We start from the raw sequence: 20,599 nt of genomic DNA, 5'->3' as shown, positions 1-20,599 counted from the left end.
TTTGGGTATTTTTTAATGTTTTATTAACAAATTTTGAATAACACAGATTTATCTACATGAAATTACAAGGGCATTGCATACTTTTAGACGTTTATTGGTGTATGGAGATTTATGTCTCAATTTACAAAATTGAGTCCAGTTTGTAAAAACGAACTTCGTTAAGAGATTCAAGGCCAGATTTGGAATCTATTATGATGCATCTACCATGAATAAGAGGCTATTCATTGAAAAAATAGTTGAAACAGAGCTGTACAGCAGATTGTTTGAAGGGTTTGACAAATGACAGAAATATCATCAATTTTTATTTTTAGCCCAAAAAGTTAAATACAAACTCGGTTTTAATGAAAATCGTTTAAGATGGACTTTTACATGTATAGTTTTGATCTACGTTTGCCTTTTTCTTAACTGGTTAAAGGAATCATAGTTATAAGGTAATCTATACCAAGCCTGTCGAACTATCAAAGTTACCCGCAGTATCAAAGATACCCCATTTTACGATACTTGCAAAATACCAAAATAAGTTATTTTCAATACCCGGGTAACCGATCAATACCTGGTCTTGGTATGATACCTGACATTGGTATGCTGCAGTTATGTGCCAGTTATTCATTCCTGCTCGGGAATCCCCATCATCACTACCTCAGCACTAATGCAACTAGGCCTGCCTCTGTCTCCTCTCCGATATCGTGTACTTCGTCTTGGTAGAGTTAATCGTCAAGCCTATTCTCGCTGTATTGCTCTTCAGAGGAGCATAAGCTTCCTCCACTGCCACATACGAGGTAGACATTTCGTCTGCGATCCGAATATTTGATTTTGATACATCCATCGTTGCGCGTATCAGCCATTTCTCTTCACTGAATCGTTCGCTGCTTTAAAATCAATTACACTAGTTTACAGCATTTTCGAACTCGGTAAGCTGATGATCATTTATGGTGTAGAATCATGCCCTGAGTTCGAAAACGTGATGGAAAAAAATTACAGAAGAGCGGAAATTTTTTCGACTTTCCATACAAGGTTTAAGATTTGAAATCGATTTTTGTTCTATTTTTAAGCAAAGTCGCTCACTTCACACATCTCATTCTCGGCAATCAATGTTCCGATTGAGCTGTTTTTTTTTACTGTAACTCGCCTACCCTACATATGATATGTCAAATAAACGTTGAGAAATAATTTTTAGATTGTTTTTTTTTCTTATTGAGAAAAATACATTTCTTCAAATATTTTTGGAAATTTTACTAAAATTTTAGGAGTTTGTCCCAAAAACTCGCCAATATCTTGAATATCATCAATCTGACGCAAAACCTGCATTCAGATGATCGAATGGCATTGTATTCAGCTTTAAATTTATGGAAAAAGATTTGAAATTGGTTGAACAAAACGCAAGATATTTGAATTTTAGTAAATTCCATATTTTAAAAAATTGTAAAACTCAATATTGAGCTAAAACTTAAAAACTGCTCTACTTAAAATTTTTTGAAGCGCGGTTTCGAAATCAGCACTAAATTGTACTTTAAAAACTTTGGTTGTTGACAGAAGTTCACGACTTTTGTTTTATTTTGTAAACTAGGGTTAATAGATGGTCCTAAGCAACACACATGGTTACAATACAGTCACGGCAGCGTATGTAATGGTTGCACAGAAGTCACTGTGACTTATTGCGCAACCCACGCAGCCGTGACTGTTTTGTTACCATGTGTGTTGTTTGGGGTGAGTCTGCAAGTTATATTCCCGAAATTTATCTAGGATCATCCACAGCTTAACCATTTGATCTGTCGTTGATCGGCCCTGATGAAAATCAATACGCTAGTGTTAGGCCTTTCTTGTAGATTGGACATATGAGGTCATCTAACCAGCTGGTAGGCAATTCTTCATCCTCCCAAATCTTTGCAATAATCTGGTGAATTGATTGATGTAGCTGCTCGCTTCCGTGCTTAATAAGTTCGACCGCGATCTCGTCCTTTCCAGCAGTCTTGTTGTTCCTCCTTAGGGGCCATCTTAACCTCATCCAGTGTCGGTGCTGCTCTTGCCAACCTGCACCGCTTCCTGTTGAACCGGAGGTACCGGTCACTAGCATTCGACTTCTGGCCACCGACGAACCGGCGTGACACTGTCCCCCCAAATTCAACGGTCGACCAGCTTTGGATATGGAAACGCAACGTTCTGTCGTTTCTTGAACTCGTGACGCATTGATAATCGGGCCCAGATTTCTGTAGCTACAAGATTATGATCCGAATCAATGTTCGGGCCTCTGTAGGATGTCCGAAAATTGTCGCCCGTCTACCAGCACGTGGTCTATCTGGGAGCAAGTTTCATCAATTGAATGGTGGTACTGATAATTACCATTGCTCTAGCGGCAGCGAATGTCACAAAGTGCAGACCATTATCGTTGGTAACGGAATGAAGGCTTACCGGCCCAATGACATTCGAAAGAAACTTTCTCTGCCGATCTGCGCATTTGCATCTGCGATGACTATTTTGAAAACTTGTTTTGGGCACTCTCCGTAGGCCTTATCAAGGCTCTCATAGAACTCATCCTTCATGTCATCTGGTTTATCGTTCGTTGGCGCATAGATGATGATCAGACTGTAGTTGAAGAATTTACCCCTCATCCTCAATACATGATTCGGTCGCTTTATTGGATTCCACCGTATAATTCGCTTTATCTGCTTCCCGATCACTATGAAGTCTTAAGCAATGTTAAAATACACATAAATTAAAAAAAAACTATGAAGTCAACTCCACGTTCTGCCTTATCGCCACCGCTATAGTAGTTGTGGTACTCGAATGAAGTGTTGAAGATGAGATCCGCCGCTCGGAATTCACGTTCTCCGGTGTCGAGTTAGCGTATCTCCTGGATAGCTGCCACGTTGACGCTGACATTTTGCAGTTCACATCGCGTTGAACCAACGTAGCCCAGTTTCGCGGATTTCGCGGCTTCCGCGAAATCGCGAATTTCCATTGCCCTAGGTATAGCTAACGCGATACAGTGTTTCATACTCAGCCGCTGGATACCAGAACCGACGCTGTTTGAGCCGCACCTCCTTGGTGAACAGACGCTCGGGTCGTACCTGCTCAATCTAGCTGAAGTCAGAAGGACAACAGTGCGCAAGCTGCACTACCAGCAAAGTACACAACTCTGGCGGTTTTTGTCATCGCTTATCCCGTGGAAGCATGAGGCACCGTAGGATTTATTATAGTACTATGACCCCTAATAAAGCTACAGTGGTTGACATACTGATTTACGCCTATAGTCTATTTTACGAAACGACAACAGTGTTGATATTAACACTCACGGGCTTGGGCGCAACCTCCTGTCAAATTTTCATTCATGAAATGAGCGATCAGCTGATCTGAAACGTCTCGTAAAATGGCTCATTGGCTGCAATGAATGTATGAATAGACGAAACCATGAAGCTTAGAATTCCTTGCGAGCTTTTTAGATACGTGTGACAATTAATTGACGTCATGGTCTTTCGGATTACTAAAATTAAAGCTGTCTGCAAATTTCTACCAAACTAATCATATTGCTTATCGTCTTGCTTGATAAGACTAATCTTTTCATAGCCAATATTTATAAGCTTTTGTATGTTCAACGATAGGTTTAGTTCAGCAGATTTCGGTAGCCATGAAAGCACTAATTTTCATATTTGCCTGTTTGGCTCTGTTTTACTCAAGTTATGCAGAACATTGCATGGTTATTCTCCGTTCCGATATACCTGTCCGCGATCCAGTGTACCTGAAAATTGTGAACGGGCAGGCAGACCTTTGGGCACCGAACGGTCCAGCTCTTATTTGGAATTCAACAAACGAGATAACGGCGCTCCTATGTTCCGGAAGCAATAACGCGTTGACGCACACGGGATTGGCTACAAGCAGCAAGACCTGTGTAGACAGAACCACATTCAAAGTTGAGGGAATTCTCGCAACTTCACAAGAACTACAGTGCCGTAATCAAATCACCGGAGATACAATCAATACGGCGCAATCGTGTGGTGGTCGCGGTACATTGCTTTATTTGGGATTCAATTCACAAGTATATGGCTTCATTTCATACATTCATTCTTGCATGGATATGCAACGTGCCTCTGTCCTGTGGACCAGACATATTCTTCCGGGTGCAGCCGTTGCCGGATCTATGATTGAATCTTCTCGTCCCGCGTGGAAGGTTGCAGGAATGCCATCCCATGTTCGTCCGTCGACGTCTTACACGCAAGCTTCACAGTTGGAACGTTTAACTCATCTGCTAGGTTCGGCAGAGCAAGCCTCCAAATTTGTATTTACGAATTCGTTTATGGCACGTGGACACATGTCACCAGATGCGGACGGAATCTACAGAAGCTGGCAATTTACAACGTACTTCTTTACAAATGCTGTACCCAAATGGCAGGTAAATCAAGCATAACAAAGTGCATAAAAGGAATAAATTGTTAAAACATTTTATTACCACCTAAAGGTTGTCAATAATGGAAATTGGGTTCGCGTGGAACGCGTAACACGTGATACAGCCACTGCACTGCACGAGGACTTGGTCATTATTCAGGGTACGGATGGAGTACTGACACTACCCCATGAAGATGGCAGAGAGATTCCAATTACGCTGGAAGACGGTGGCATTGAGGCACCCCGTTGGATCTGGAAAATTATCAAGTCACCAAAGTTGGATGCCGGAATTGCATTTGTCACATCTAACAACCCGTTCGAAACAGCCATCCATCCGACGCAGTTCGTTTGCGTGGATGTGTGCGGTGAAACAGGCTGGGCACAGGATGAGTTTTCCAATTTCGCACGTGGCTATACGTACTGCTGTGATCCGAATGAGCTCGTCGCTAACGTGCCGACTGCATCCCCTGAGGGGAGCGTCGGGAGAATTCTGCTGAGGACAATGGTGTGAATGTATTGAAGTTGAAATACGCATTAAAAATAATCAATTGGTTTGAATGCATACATAAATAAAAGGGCATGTATCTACTGGTGGAGAAAGTAGAATGAACAGTTTGTAATGCACAATAATGGTCAGCCATAAATCATTATCCTAATACCTTGAAAATGCAAATCTTACCTTTTTGTCTTCCTCGTACACTAAGCGTACTTAACCTTCCGTAACTCGCGCGGTTGCCCACCACCGTCAGCACCACGCTAATGCTGGACACGAAAAGCGAGATTATTTCAACGTGTTGTACAAAATACAACAGCGCGATTGCTCGAGGGTTAACTGGACATATGCCGTAATATTCTTCCACCTTCCTGATGCTGTTTTCACCGTAGAGTGCGTCGAGCTTAGCACGTATCGTTCGAATACTCTGAGTGTTGTGCTTGTCAAACATAGATTTTGAAGTTCGCAAGATTTGTTTCCGAAGAAGGCACAGGGTTCATTTCCTAAGAAGTAGTTTATTACGAAAGCTACAAGGATTTAGATTGATGGGATTGGGATACATTCTTTTTTTTTATTTTCTTTTTATTAGTGAATTTTAACTTAGGCTAATTCTTCACACACTAATACATTCTATTGTTTTAAGTGGATTACTGCAGAGTTTAATGAACAGAATGATGCTAAGAAACCCATCTTGTATTAAATATGTGGTAGATTAGCAAGAGAAGTTCATGAACAAGTATTTGAAGATAAAACATCGATCATTTTTAGCGTAAATTCATGCCCTGAGTTATGAAGGAAAGAAATATAGTAGAACGGAACTTTTGTGTGAGGTTTGTGATTTGAAATCGATTTATATTCTATTTTTAACCAAAGTTGCTCACTTCCTCAGTAACCAAATAAGCTGACTTTATTTTAATGTAATTAAAATATTTAAAATATTTGTTAAGAAATAATTTTACTACTATATTTTTCCCGTTTAAAAACATACTTACCCAAATTTTTCGGGACTTATGAAAAAGAAAAAAAATCAGAAGATTATCTCATAAACTCATCCATAACACGGCTAACGTCAATCAGCCATTCCATAGAAAATTACTGTAGTGTATCTCCAAATGTCGTGGTCGTGATACTTGATGGGTTTGTAGTTTATCGAAAATAATTAGACCCGTATTTTTTTATTTCGTCATGGCAATTTATGATCCAATTGTTGTACACTAGCATAACCTAAACCATAGGTTCCCAAATTTTTAGGTGCGCGACCCTTTTCTGCAAGCAGTCTTACTTTTCGCGACCCATCATAGAAATTCCCTCATTTGTTGTCTGTTACAGTAAAATATTCAACTGTCCCTCGCGACTCCCTGGATGGAGGCCGGCGATCCCCCTGGGGGTTGCGACCCACAGTTTGGGAATCCATGAACTAAACGGTTAGCATGTCTGCCAGATTTTTTTTCACATTATCTAATCGTACATTTCATAGTCTTGAGGCGTTCCAAGGGGATTCCAAGGAATTTCAAAGGCGTTTCAGGGGTGTTCCAGGGGTTTTTTTCTCTGGTACCACGTGAAACCCCGAAACAGCTTGAAACACATCTGAAATTCCCTGAAACTTCCTTGAAATCCCCCTGAATTCCCTCCTGAATCTCTTTGAACAGGTTTGCAAATATATATCTCATTCATAATGTTCACATGAACAACAATCCAATATATCATTTTTGCTTCTAGTCATGTTTCAAATGATTGCAGTCAACCAGAGTTTTCTTCAAATGAGAAGCGATTCCTTTCATATGAATGAATTGTCTCTCAAATGACTAGCTTGGTACAAAACACGAAAAATCCCGAACAAATTCCATCAGGGGAAAAATTTATCGGATGTCAAGTCCAAGTCGGGTCAAATTTTTATCGAAAGTTGGATCACTGTTGGACCCACATCGGATAACTGTTGATGTTGGGCAAATAAAACACAGGTTAATGATAGGTTTATGCCGGGTTATACGTCATCAACCATGAACAAAGCTTGAACCCTTCACTAAATAGCGAGAATCGTCCAACATTAAGATGAGCTAGCTTAAGAAAGCGTTCGATATTTGGGTTCCAGTCGTCCTATATAAATGTTCTGTTTTCTCTTAGAAAATGGAATTTAAGGGAATTCAAATTCAATGAAAAGTATAAGAGATGAATCTAGACAATCTCTAGGTATTTTTCAATTACAGTGGAATTATTCATGAAAAAACAAATGATAACTAGAAATTTCAGTACTAACCCAATCATAACCGGGGCCCGTTGCGAAGAGGGTTCTCATTCGCTTCATAAGCGTATGGTCATAGGTTCGATCCCAGCCCCGGAAGATAATAAATAGAATAAATTGTTCGATGTGTCAGTGCAGGTGTCAATTGTAATCGCTCGCATATTGCCCTAGTGGATAAAAATAGAATTTGTTAAGAATGAAAAAATAACCGAATTATCCTATGTGTTGATTTTTGTTCTGAGCACATTTACAGCATCCAAAATAATTTTGTTGAAAACGACACGTTTGCAATTTTCACAATTTTCACAACAGAGTTTACAACTGCTTTTCCAGGATCTCCAGTTAGCCTAGTGTTTAAGGCTAATGAGCGCCAATCCGGAGACGGTGGGTTTGATTCCTGTTCCGGTCGGGAAAAATATCTAGACTCCCTGGGCAAAGAGTACCATTTTACTTGTCTCACAATATACAAATTCATGCAATGGCAGGCAAAGAAAGCCCTTCAATTAATAACTGTGGAAATGCTCAAAGAACACTAAGTTGAAGCGAGGCAGGCCAAGTCCCAGTGTATTCTAGTGTTGTCTTGTCTATATAAACAAAAACTTAAAAACGGATGCACTTTTCGATTCGTATTCATGGCAGGTGCGTTTATAAGTAGAAAAAGTTGCAAAAATCAAGTTGAAAATAAGAAAATTGATGAAGTAGTGATTTTTTTATGAACTGGAACGAAATTCAGAACGATCGAAATAAAACCAATCTAGAGTGAGGTGCATCAATGTTTTCTTCAGTTGTCAATTCACCACATCTTGGCAATCTTGCCGGGACAACTTCTTCTTCTATATGGCAGTACGTCCCCACTGGGACTTGGCCTGCCTCGCTTCAACTTAGTGTTCTTTGAGCACTTTCGCAGTTATTAATTGAAGGGCTTTCTTTGCCTACCATTGCATGAACTTGTACATTGTGAGGCAAGCAAAATAGTACACTATGCCCAGGGAGTCGAGTACATTTTCCCGATTGGAACGGGAATTGAATCCGCTGTCTCCGGATTGGCGATCCATAGCCTTAACCACTAGGACAAATGGAGACCCTGCCGGGACTAGTTTTTTTTATATAAGTATGGGCCATCCTACTAGAGTGATCACCCTGATTTCATAATGATGAGGTAAAAGGTCAAAAAATAAAAATGAACCCCCAAAAAAAACTTGCACCTAAGCGCAATGGTTTGGCACATACTTTTTTTTTCTTAAAAAATACGTCTCTGGATCCTGTGCAATTGTTTTTTGATTTTATCATAGTAAAAAAGGTTTCTGACAATTCCCGGAAAATCATTTCCCGGAATGACATATCCCAGTATGACATTTCTCGGAATGACCCATTTTCCGGAAACCCGTTTTCCGCAATCCCATTTTTCGGAATGGAACATTTTCCGGAAATCTGTTATTGTTGAGTTTTTCCCAGATTCAAAACGTTTTAACATTTCTTTGTCGATGTACAATATTTCGCTCATTTTTGTTTAGGAATATATTATTCCATCGTTATTTTTCAATCTTCGAAGAAATATGAAAAAAACGCTGGCAGTTATGATAAGGCCGGAACAATTCTCCTTTTCTTTTTTGTCACTTTTCCCGTTGACTCGTCAATGGGGGGATGATAAGTAATAAAAAGATTTGATAAAAAGTTACCCAAACAATTAGGCAAAATCGTCAAACTCATGTTAAGAATTTTTCTTGACGACTCTAATTTCACTTTAAATTTCTTAAATAATTTATTTGCGTCCCCCCTCAAAATGTCGGTTTCCGACCAAAATTTTCGAGAGGGGTGACATAAAAGAAAATCGAAATTTGTGTCAGCCTAATGACAGATTTACGTATCACTACTGCTTGGATGAACAGCTATTATTTAAGGAAGGAAAAATGTCAATGACAATTCTGGCAGCTATGATTCCAAACGATACCATTCCAAAGCCTTAAAACAAAAGAAAAGAATAAGGGGACTCACTAAAACAGTTTGAATTGCTGCGTAAGACATGATTTTCTGTTTATTTGAAATGTTTCTTGAATTTGCGAATGAAACAATCAAAGATTGCCTTGGTGATGGCGATGTTTAATCAGAATAAACTTCAATTCTTCATTAAACCAACAAAGATAGCCATGATAATGTTTGACAATTCTCAGGTTATTTTGACAGTCCACACACATGCACGAAAAAGACGGATCATATATTCTACTTTATCAATCTTGTTGCCGTTCTTTTCATGCTTATGTTACATCTGTCAAAATGACCTGAAAATTGTCAGTCATTTTGAGGTTAGGTTCATTGGTGTAATGAAAAATAAGCGGTTTATGCTGTTTAGTGAATCCCCCTAATGATACTTAACCCTAAGTAAGGTCTTGGGGGCTTTTTTGACTTTTTTTTTTCAAATTTCAATTCTCTGTAGCTTTTGTTTAACGAATCCTAGCAATCTGAAATTTTCTGACAACTATTTTTTCGTGGAAATAAACCTTTCTCAAAAATCAAAATCGTTGAACGAACCCTAGGGGCGCTTCCATAAAAATAGTTACAAATAAGACCCTGGGGTTATTTTTGACCCCAAACTTTGAACAGCTCGCAAAAAATCCGGATTTGGCCACTGTGGCCACCGGGAACCAACTTCAACAGAAAAACGCCGCTTCAGCGACCGTAACTTTGGCAAGCTATAACTTTGCAATCAAACAAGTAATCAGGACCGTCCAAGAATCGTTGGAAAGGTATTCACGTGGACATTGATTATAGACAATAATATTGACTATCTACTCACAGACAAACAGACGTAACACTCTGATATTTCGCATCGTACACCGATTTAACGGTCTATTTAAAACATTTATAGTTGGCCAACTGACCACCTGTGGCGCTCGCATCGTTTTTGCTTGAGTTTGACGTTTGCCCACTACCGCCACCTAGTTTATGATCGGCCAAACTCAGTCCTTTTAGCATTGGGCGAACATGTTTCCGTGACTATGATTTGATTCGAAAAATGTTCTAAGTGTTACGTCTGTTTGTCTGTGATCTACTCATTCGATCAAAGGATGAATGCATATGAGATAAAGCTGTCCGCCAAGAATAACTAATGCAATGGTCATGTTGGATCATAAGGCCGAACAAATATTTAAAACAATTGGGTTGCTAAATGATTAAAGTTGAAATTTATGTAGTTCAACGGAAAGTGTACATTTTTGTCAATTCATGCTTTCTCTCACGCATAATTTTACTTCTTATTTGAACATGAGAAAAATAAAACCAATAGTCCAAAAGAAAAATTAAACCGAGCCATTTTTATTACTGAAAATCTGACAGGAAATGGCAGGAGGTAACACGGCAATGGCTCAATCATTTTCCAAGTGTAACATAAGTAGCTAATTATTATAAATCAAACATAGATGGGATGTGCATATAAAACCATCAAAGGACGGATACGATTATCCGGCAACAGGAAAAAAAAACAACCTGGATAATTGAACTTTTTTTTTATTTCATTAGCTTATTGTGTTAGGGCACCTTAATTGGTGTACTTTCCGGGGATTGCTGCAGGATATCAGAAAGATCTGAGTATTCCTCCAAGAACTTCCTTCTGAAGACCATTCTTCTCCTTTCGTCTTCATCTTCTTCTTCTTCTTTACGGCTCTACGTACCAACTGGAACTTGGGCTGCCTCTTCAAGTGTTATTTGAGAAATCGAGAGTTTAAAGCTTTCTTTGCCTGTCATTGCCTGAAATTTTACACTACAATCTTTTTTACAAGACTTTTTCACGCGATTTTTTACACGATTTTCTTGAAATTACGCGATGTGCTGAATTTTTCTCTCCTGGTCGCTATTTCTTTCCGACGGGGCTCAAATTTCTACCAGAGATCTCTCTTGTCACCCTTGGTTTTCCTCAGTAATTCCTACTAATGATTCTACCTTGTGTTCCTCCATATTCTTTAATGGATTTCGGCTGTAAAATCGTCAGGGAATAATTCAGAAGTTTCATTAGGTGAATTAGGAGTGAGGCCTTTCAGAAATAAGTTTCTCTAGGAAAGAGGAGTCTTGGATCTTGGAAAACGATATGGAGATTTCTCCAGCAACTCCTGAAGGGTTCCCAGACGAAACTAGGGATTCCCAAAACATCCCATCCGTTCTGGAAGTATCCCTCGAGGAACAATTGGATGATTTCTTGAAAGATCTTATACAGGATTCTTAGTGGGAATTTCTCAAGGATTCCCACAAGGAACTTCTGCAGGATTCTCAGGAATAACTCCCCGGAGATTTCTCTACAGAATATCAGGAGGACTCCCCGGAGAAACTTCTGGAGGATTTGAGGAAAGAATTCCTGGAAGATTGCTAGACTAAACTTCTGGGACGTTTCCAGTAAACGCAGTAAAAAATCGGAAAAAAATATTATTATATTAGCTTTATCATCAAGATTTTCAGCCCAAGGAATCCTCTTGGAAAATCTCTTGAAAGTATTGATAATAAAACTTCCAGTGGGTGTACGTCCCAGTCAACACACGATCGCATATGATGTTGAATAGAATGCAAAAGTGGAGGCGACATACGCATACTTTACACGCGAATAAATGGAAGCATGTACGCATACGGTCTCAACTTTAGCATCTTATTTAACATCATATAAGACTTTGTGTTAGCTGGGGTGTTTCTACTGCGCATAAATACCAAAAGAAAATCTTGTAGGAATCCTTCAAAGAAATTTTTGGATGGAGGACATTCCAGGGAAAAATATTACATGAAACTTTTTAAAAAAATCCAAGAAAGAACTTCTGATGATATTAAAAAAAAACTGTTGAAGGAATCCCAGAAAGAAATTCTGGAGGAACCCCAGAAAGAACCCCTGGAGAAATATCAGAAAAAAAATTCTGGTGGGATTTCAGAAAGTAATCTTGAAAGAATTCCCGTAGGAAATTCTGAAGAAACGGAGAAACTCCTTTCAACAGTAAAATCCTGGTGAATCTCCAAGGCAACTCTTGGATGAATTTCAACAGGATATCTAGGTTAAATCCCAGAATGATTTTCTTAGCCCACCTTGTGCATTAGGGCCATTCTAGACCAGCGAGCTGTTCCCAACATAATGCATTAGGAAGGTTAATAAATTCCAATTCCTGGTGGAATATTTGAAGGGATCCCCAAAAAAACTCCAGAAGAAATTTAAAAAGAGACATCTAGGTTGTTCCGAGAAGAAATTTCTGAAGAAATCATAAGGGGCAGAACCTCTTTTATCTAAAAATTCTGATCGAACTCCAACAAGCGGCATGGTTCAAGGTATCCTAGAAGAATTCTAGAGGAACTTCTTGGGGAATTCAATATTTTGGAGAAGTTACAAGTGGTCGCTTAGAAAAATTCCTGTAGATTTCCTTAAAGTATTCTAGACGAAACATTTATAGGAATTTGTGAAGATGATACTCGTGGAGAAATTCCTTCCGGAAAGAAGTGAACATATCCTTTTCTGTTAGGATATCGAATTTACGTTCCTAGAGATTAATCATTCCTGGAAGTATGTAATAAGGACTGTATCGGAAATTAACTATATATGTTCAAAACATCCTAAAAAATAATTTATTCAAGTTATAAATAATTTTTCAAGAAAAAATTCGATTCCATTTTAGCGCAATTCTTAAACATGAAAAAAGGTCATTTTCAGGGACCCTATTTTTTGATGCTCATTCAAAGCACGATTACGCAAATAAAAAATACATCAAATTGATGATTTTTTTTTTAATTTAAATGTTTTTAAACTTAACGACGAGGTAGCCTTAGTAGAGAACGGAATTGTATAACCTTTGAAGATATTTAAAACAGACTGTCAAAGTTCGACAAAAAATTAGTGTTTTTTTAGGATAGGTAATTTTTTAAATGTTGAGGGTTTTTCGATCATAAATATTTTTTTTTAAGTTGGTGTTCGGTGATATGTTATGTGTACATAACTGCTAACAATAATTAATATTTTTTTGGATTTTTCGCCGTACAAGTTTTATTCGCTACAGGTTATTGAAACACTGAAAAATCTTTAAAAACAACAATTTGTCCAAAACTTTAATTTGTGAGATGTATTCATTCTACAATATTTTCAATAATGCTAAACATTTTTCAATAAAATAAAAAAAAAAATAATAAAATTTCATAGTAAACTGCATATTTTTACTTTTGGAATGTGTTCTACTATAAAACTTCCAATTCATATTAAAATGTTGCAAAACATTTTGTCAAAGAACTTATTCCGTTTTTATCACTATTCCGTTTTTGTCAACTGAAAATCGTGGACCGTGTTTATAAAAAACGGAACATACCTGTATAAGCTGACAGCAGCAGCACAATCTAAATGAATTATCGAGCAAAGTAAACATTTCACTGACTAGTTAGTGCAATTGACCTTACTGAATGGATCCATTCATACTGTAACCGGTTTTGATATCTTTTCGGGTTCGATGCAACGTCTAGAAGCACCGTTTTTAAATTATATATAAATGTGCCTAGAGTTCGAACCGTTCAGTACATTCCAAAAGTCAGCGGAAATGAACAGCTACTCAGTTTTCCTTCTGTTAGTTATAACCCTTGCCGCGGTGACCCTTCAACTATCCAGCGCCGAAGGTAACTGTCCGATGCCGTGCCCACACATAATGGATCCCGTTTGCTCAACTGATGGTGCGCAAATAAGGCGATTTTCTAACCGATGCCTTATGCAGGCATACAACGAGTGCGAAAGTGAAAACGGTAAAAGTAAGTGCCTATTTTCTGTTAACGGCTACATCACAGAAAAGCAGACGGAACACTTAGAACAAATTACATTAAGAAACATCGTTGCAAAAACGAAACCGCCCAATGCTAATCATGCCGTGTTTGGCCGAGCCATCACTAGGTGGCGGTCGTGAACAAATGTTAAACAGGAGCAAATTCGATCGACCGCCCTGACGAATATTTGAATCAACCGTTAAAATGGTGAACGATGGGAAGTGAGAGGAGTGCGACGTCTGCTTCTCTGTGACTGTATGTTAGACTGATTTTGTTTTGGTCATATGGTTTTGAAAATTTACTGAACGTGGAATGATCGAATATTTTAAAGTTCGTTCCATTTAAAAACAAAAACATTGAATGAATTATTTGTTTGGCGAGTCTATTTGCTGTAGTGAACAAACCTGCAAATGCTTTCATATCGGTATTGAACGTCAAGACCAAAGAACTTGATTTTAAACTAAGATTAATAACAAAAATGCATGCGAGATTGGAGCTTAATATTTCAACACCTGTTTCACTGTAGTACATTTAAGATAATGGTGTATAAGTGATTTTCAAAACAGTTGATTGAAATACTATTTTTATACCCACAGCATTCTAATATATTTTTATTAACATGTTCAATTTATTTGTTCACAGCTTATCAGGAAGTCGATGCAGCTCACTGCGGCGACGACGATGATAATTGGATTTAATTGGAAATCCAATACGTTGTGGTATGACACGAATTGAAAAAAAAATGCATTGTTTCTTAAAAAATAAAACAAAACTTTGATTACATTACCTGATTTTATTGTTTTATTTAATTTATACCTATTGTAGTGAAATAACGACAATTTTCATGGACTTCCAGGAAGAGTTTTACATGTTGGGTCATTTTACTCCGCACAGATGGACCATCTTCTCAGTTTAGTGGTTTAAGAGCACGTTTCCACAATTAATACAGTCGAGTCTCCTATTAGACACTGCCACCCATTTTACACCCACCGCAATTCCCCAGCAGTCGTGCATCCAAATTTGCTGATTTAGAGCAGTTAGTGCTTAGATATTATAGACTCATCACATACAAAGAATAAACTAAATTGGCTAGAAGACGTAAAGTGTGTGGCAGCGTTTAATAGGAGACCCGACTCTTATTGAAAGCTTTCTCTGTCAATGACCATTTTTGCATTTGTCAATCGTGCGGCAGGCACGATGATACCCTTTACTGAAGGATGTCAGAAAAATGATACTTGCGAAAACTTGCTTTGCCGACCGGGAATCGAACCCACCGCCCTCAGCCTGGTCTTGTTGAATATCTCCGTGTTTACCGCTTCGGCTATATGGGTCCTCACATTTCAAACCATGTTGCCATAATTTATCTAGTTTTAGCGCATATTCCCTAAGGATGGTCACAAATTGTTGAGCTTCCAAAAAACTCTGTGATTAGAAGCTCATCCAATACGCTATTCTCGTTGGGATACTCTCAACTTTGTCAAAGTGATTATCTTCCAAGCCGTAGGATACATCTTCCGCTACCGGTCGTCGTCTTATCGGTCAAAGTTTGCGTGATCCGTCAGTTTTATCGTTTCTTCCATTTTCTCGCCGTCAGAGTTGAGCAAAATTGTGCAAAGTAAATTAAATCTGCTTTATCGTCCGCTTCCGCGTTGATTCATGTTGCCTCACTTGTGTTGTTTGACTGAAACGATGGATAAGTAGCTACGTTTGCAAGCGAGGACATACCCACCAACTAACACAGAGCGAGAGGAGGCATTTGAGAAGACACTTCAACTCGCCGGGAATCGGACGGCATATCCTGTGCTGCTGCAGGCGGCAAACAAGAAAGCAAAGTTGAGACTTTTCGCACTTGAAAGTGCCAACCACTACCTACCTACTACGGACTGTGACTAGCTTATCAAGGAGGCAGTGGTCGGTTGGTGGCTGATGGTCGGCCAGAGCACGCTTTTCTTCTATGTCGTTTCGTCATTGTACTCACTTTGTACCGGAAAGGAGAAAAGTGGAGCATTGTAAACCCGGTAGCAGGAATCAAAAGAGTGAGTGGCGAAAAACGAGAATCAGGCTAGCCGGATGCCACATGATGAAGGGCAGGTTCCATAGAAGAGAACTTTTCCGGGCTGGATCGTTTCATCACAGTTTCAAGTGTCCCTGGGGCATGTGGCTTCGATGTTTGCTGTTAGGACAACGAAAATGACTTTCGAATTGTTCTCTATGGTATATTTTAGAGTTGATGCCATAGGAATGAATTGAAACCTTTTTGGGAAGCAATGTAAATATTTTATTGTACAATTTAAAAAGTTATTCGCATTTTAGTACATGCAGCCTTCGGAATATGATGTTGGCCTTTACACTTCCTTTATTATGTATGGCCAAATTTTGCCTTATGAAGCTTCTAGGCAAGTTGAAAATATTTATGACAAAAATTATTGGAGTAGTAGTAGTTTTAGCAGTAATTTATCACACAATAACTGGAGTAATTTCCATCGAATTCTATCGAATTATTGAAAAAAAAAGAGCCATTTCAAGCCATTATTGATTTTTTAGAATATTTTTGGATTAATCAATTATTATTATTATTATTTATCTTTATTATCGAGAATTCCAGTCATAGGCTGTTTCATCTAGTATTTTATTTGATTCTTTGATGGTTCAGGTTCAGTCTTTGAAATAATTTAATGCATTCATTTTATTACAATTTCATTTTTCTCAAACATAGTAGAAATGCCTAACAACACCTGATTCAATTCCTTGAATAACATCTACATACATTTACATTTTGCTCAAGGAGATTATTGGAGTCTTTCTTGGACTCCTCCAGAAGCTCATTCAAGGATTCCTCCAGGAGTTCTTTTACACATATTTTCTGGAGCTCCTTCTGGGATTCCTCCAAGTTTTTCCAAGATTGGTCAGAAGTTGCTTCTGGGTTTATCCAAGAGTCCCTTCAAAGATTCTTCTTTCTGGAAATGTCAACCTTGATTTGTTCCAGGAGTTCCTTCCGGAATTCAGTACTTCCTTTTATGATTTCTTCAAAAGCCTTCTTGGCTTTTTCAAGGAGTTTCTTCAGATTCCGAGGAAATTCCGGAATGGTACTGGAACACTCCAACGCACTTTTATATGAGTGATTCAATTGATATTTTCCCAGGGGTCTATCCAGGATTCCTTCAGAAGTTCCCACTGTGATTCTTCCAGGTGTATTTTTTTTTGGAAATTCCTAAAGATGTTCCATCCGGCATGCATCCAGGAGTACCAGGAATCCGTCAGGAATTCTTTCTGAGATTTATATTAAGGTTTCTTCAAGGAATAGGATTCTTTTTGGAATGTCTTCAGAAGTACTTTTACCGGGATGCCCAGAAGAAAATCCTGGGGAAATGTGATCTCAAAAGGAGCTTTTGAAGGAAACCAACAACGAACTTCTGGAGGAATTTATACAGAACTGCTGGAGATATGCCATAAAAAAATGGGGAATGGAGGAGGAACGCCAGGCTGCGATTCCCTTTTTATTTCGGAAAGAGTTTCTAAAAAAACAGAATAAGTTATAGAAGGAAGAAATCCCCCAAGAAGTTTTTTCTGGACGAATTCTTGGAATTTTTGAAAGAATGCTTGGAAGGAACTTCTTAAGCAATTCCGAAGAAAATTTCTGGAGGAAGCCTGGAATAAATTCAGGGGAAATTCCTGAAAGGATCCCACAAGGAACTTTTGGGGTAATCTCCGGAGAAAATCCTGAAGGAATCATAGATGAAAATATGGGAGAAATTCATGAAGGAAATTTAGAAGGAGCTTCTTGAGTAATACCAATAAGAGCTTATGAAAAACCTCGCAAGAAACTCTTGATGGAATTCAGAAAAGTTCTCCTAGTCAATCCCAGCAAGAACTCTTAGAGACATTTCAGATGGAACTTTGTGAGAAATCTTAGAAGGAACTCCTGGATTTCTCAGGAAAAAATGCTGGAAGAATACCGGAAGGAATTCCTAGAGTTATCTCGGAATTTCCAATGGTGGAATCTCAAAAGAAAACCCTTGAAAAATCCCAAAAGGCTCTTGAAGAAAGCCTAAAAGGAAGGAGTTGGAAATTTCGGAACAAATCACGATTGAACATTAAAATTCCCAGACGGATGAATCTTCGAAGGAACTCTTGGATAAAGGTATTCGTAAAGGAACTCCTGAGGGAATCCTCGAAGCAGTTCCTGAAGGAATCCAAGGAAGACTTTAAGAAAACCTTTGAGAAATCTCAAAAAGAATCCCCTGAAAAATCACAGTAGAAACTTTCGATGAATTTACAAAAGAAAGTGCTGGAGGAATTCCCAAAAAAGGAAATCCTTAGGAACTTCTTGACAAATCCAAGAAAAACTTTTTGTGGATTCCCAGATTTAATTCCTGGGGAAACACCAGTCGAAACATGCATGAATCGAGCAGGCTAAGGCCGGGGTGGCCTCTGCTGTACATAGTAGACGCCTCCATTCCACTCGGTCCATGGCTGTTTGTCTCCAGTTGTGTACTCTGCGTAGGGTCCGCAGATCGTCCTCCACTTGGTCGACCCACCTAGCTCGCTGCGCTCCACGTCTTCTTGTACCGGTCGGATGACTCTCGAGAACCATTTTAATCGGGTTGCTATCCGACATCCTGATGACGTGACCCGCCCACCGTAGCCTCCCGATTTTCGCGGTATGGACGATGGTTGGTTCTCCCAGCAGCTGATGCAGCTCGTGGTTCATTCGCCTTCTCCAAGTCCCGTCTACCATCTGCACTCCGCCGATGTACGCAACATCTTCCGTACGAAAACTCCAAGGGTGCGTTGGTCCTCTGCACGTAGGGTCCATGTTTCGTGCCCATAGAGGACGACCGGTCTAATCAGCGTTTTGTGGATGGTTACCTTCGTGTTACGGCGAACTTTATTCGATCGTAGAGTTCTGCGGAGTACAAAGTAAGAACGATTTCCTGCCACAATGCGCCTCTGAATTTCTCTGCTGGTGTCGTTGTCGGCGGTCACCAGTGAGCCCAAGTACACGAATTCTTCAACCGCCTCGATTTCATCACCGTCGATATGAATTCGGGGTGGCGGGCGCGGTAATTCCTCCCTGGAGCCCTTTGCCATCATGTACTTTGTCTTCGACACATTAATGACTAATCCGATTCGCCTGGCTTCACTCTTTAGTCGGATGTACGTTTCCGCCATCGTCTCAAATTTGCGAGCTATAATATCAATATCATCAGCGAAACCAAGCAGCTGAACGGGCTTCGTGAAAATCGTCCCGCTCGTGATTATCCCCGCTCTCCTTATTACACTCTCTAACGCAATGTTGAACAGCAAGCATTAAAGACCATCACCTTGCCGTAACCCTCTGTGAGATTCGAAGGGATTCGAGAGTGTCCCTGATACTCGAACTACGCACACTACTCAATTCATCGTCGCCTTGATCAATCGTATCAGTTTATCCGGGAATCCGTACGCGTGCATAATTTGCCAGAGCTGGTCTCGATCGATTGTATTGTGGGCACGATGTATTCGCGGCATTTCTGCAACACCTGGCGGATGGCGAACATCTGGCCCGTTGTAGCGCGTTCACCCATGAATTCAGCCTGATATTGCCATACGAACTCTCTTGCAATCGGTGGAAGACGGCGCCATAAAATTTGGGAGAGTATCTTGTAGGGAGCGCTCAGTAGTGTGATCGCGCGATAGTTCCCGCAATCCCACTTGCCGCCCTTTTTGTAGATGGGACACACGACACCTTCCATCCATTCTTCCGGTAATAATTCGTTCTCCCAAATCTTGGTAATGACCCAGTGTAGTGCTCTCACCAGTGCTTTTCCACCGTATTTTACAAGCTCGCTTGGTAGTGCATTTCTAGCAAGTAAATACTGTTTTGTTAGAAGCAAATCACACTGACTTCTGTATAAACCAAACCTGCGATGCCGCGACGCTTCTGTGCCATGTGTGTTGCTTGGGTGTAGTCTGATAAAGTCCTAAATCTGATAAGGGTTCCAATGAAAAGTCTATGTGATTATTCTTGTAATTTCGAAAACGAATAATCGAGCGTGCAGCTGATTTGAAAACTTCTTAGTTTATTCAAGAATCGGCTGAATTATTTATATCCAAGAAATCCACCAAATACTTTAGTAGAGATTTGAGTAGAGAAACTATACCTTAAATATTAGAATTTTTCTCTAAAGTTTTAATCTAATTTAATTTATGCATTTGCCCAGACGATCTTTTTTAATCTATTTAAGGAAGAGATGGAGATGGAGACAACCGTACAAACCGTTTTATTTTAGATGGCAAAAGTTTTTTTTAAAAAGAATCGTCAGAAGGTTGTGCTAACATGGTAAATGCCAACTCCTTTTGGGCCAGCGTTTCTTTTCCAAGGATGAGACATGAGTACATAGGTATTTCTTACAGCACACTTTCAGCCTTTTTAGCATATGTAAATTTTTGTTTTCTTCAGATTTTTTCACAGAAAATCTGTAGTGAATTTAAATAGCATCTCCGACCGAAATTCTTCCGAGAATTCCTTGATAGATTCTTCTAAGAACTCCTTTCCGAAGTGCACCAAAATATGCCTTTGAAATTCCCGTGCCTTTGCCGTAGCATCCCGTTCAGAAAAAAACCCTCAGTTTCAGTGTATTACATTGTCCTATGTACGATGCACGGCCTCATCCTCTTTGTCCCAGTATGCCTGCAGGGTGGAAGCTGAACGACAAAAAAAAATGTCACTCGCAAAGAAAGTC

General features: G+C 39.3%; 2 protein-coding genes across 2 annotated transcripts; both read left to right on the top strand.

The window, feature by feature from the left end:
• Positions 1 to 3,585: 3,585 nt before the first annotated feature.
• LOC109418725 (uncharacterized) lies at positions 3,586 to 5,215 on the top strand. The gene is made up of 2 exons (XM_019692958.3): positions 3,586 to 4,387; positions 4,454 to 5,215. The coding sequence occupies exons 1-2, from the start codon at positions 3,626 to 3,628 to the stop codon at positions 4,889 to 4,891; spliced, it is 1,200 nt and encodes a 399-aa protein (XP_019548503.3). The 5' UTR covers positions 3,586 to 3,625; the 3' UTR covers positions 4,892 to 5,215.
• Positions 5,216 to 13,606: 8,391 nt separating this feature from the next.
• Positions 13,607 to 14,665, top strand: LOC134291362 (enhancer of split M1 protein-like). The gene is made up of 2 exons (XM_062859010.1): positions 13,607 to 13,862; positions 14,517 to 14,665. The coding sequence occupies exons 1-2, from the start codon at positions 13,610 to 13,612 to the stop codon at positions 14,570 to 14,572; spliced, it is 309 nt and encodes a 102-aa protein (XP_062714994.1). The 5' UTR covers positions 13,607 to 13,609; the 3' UTR covers positions 14,573 to 14,665.
• The last annotated feature ends 5,934 nt before the right edge of the window (positions 14,666 to 20,599 follow it).

This window comes from Aedes albopictus, chromosome 3 (assembly GCF_035046485.1).
Source record: "Aedes albopictus strain Foshan chromosome 3, AalbF5, whole genome shotgun sequence".
In the NCBI taxonomy this organism is placed as follows: Eukaryota; Metazoa; Arthropoda; class Insecta; order Diptera; family Culicidae; genus Aedes; species Aedes albopictus.
Note: the sequence above shows the minus strand (reverse complement) of the source record. Positions and strands in the feature narration are given on the sequence as shown.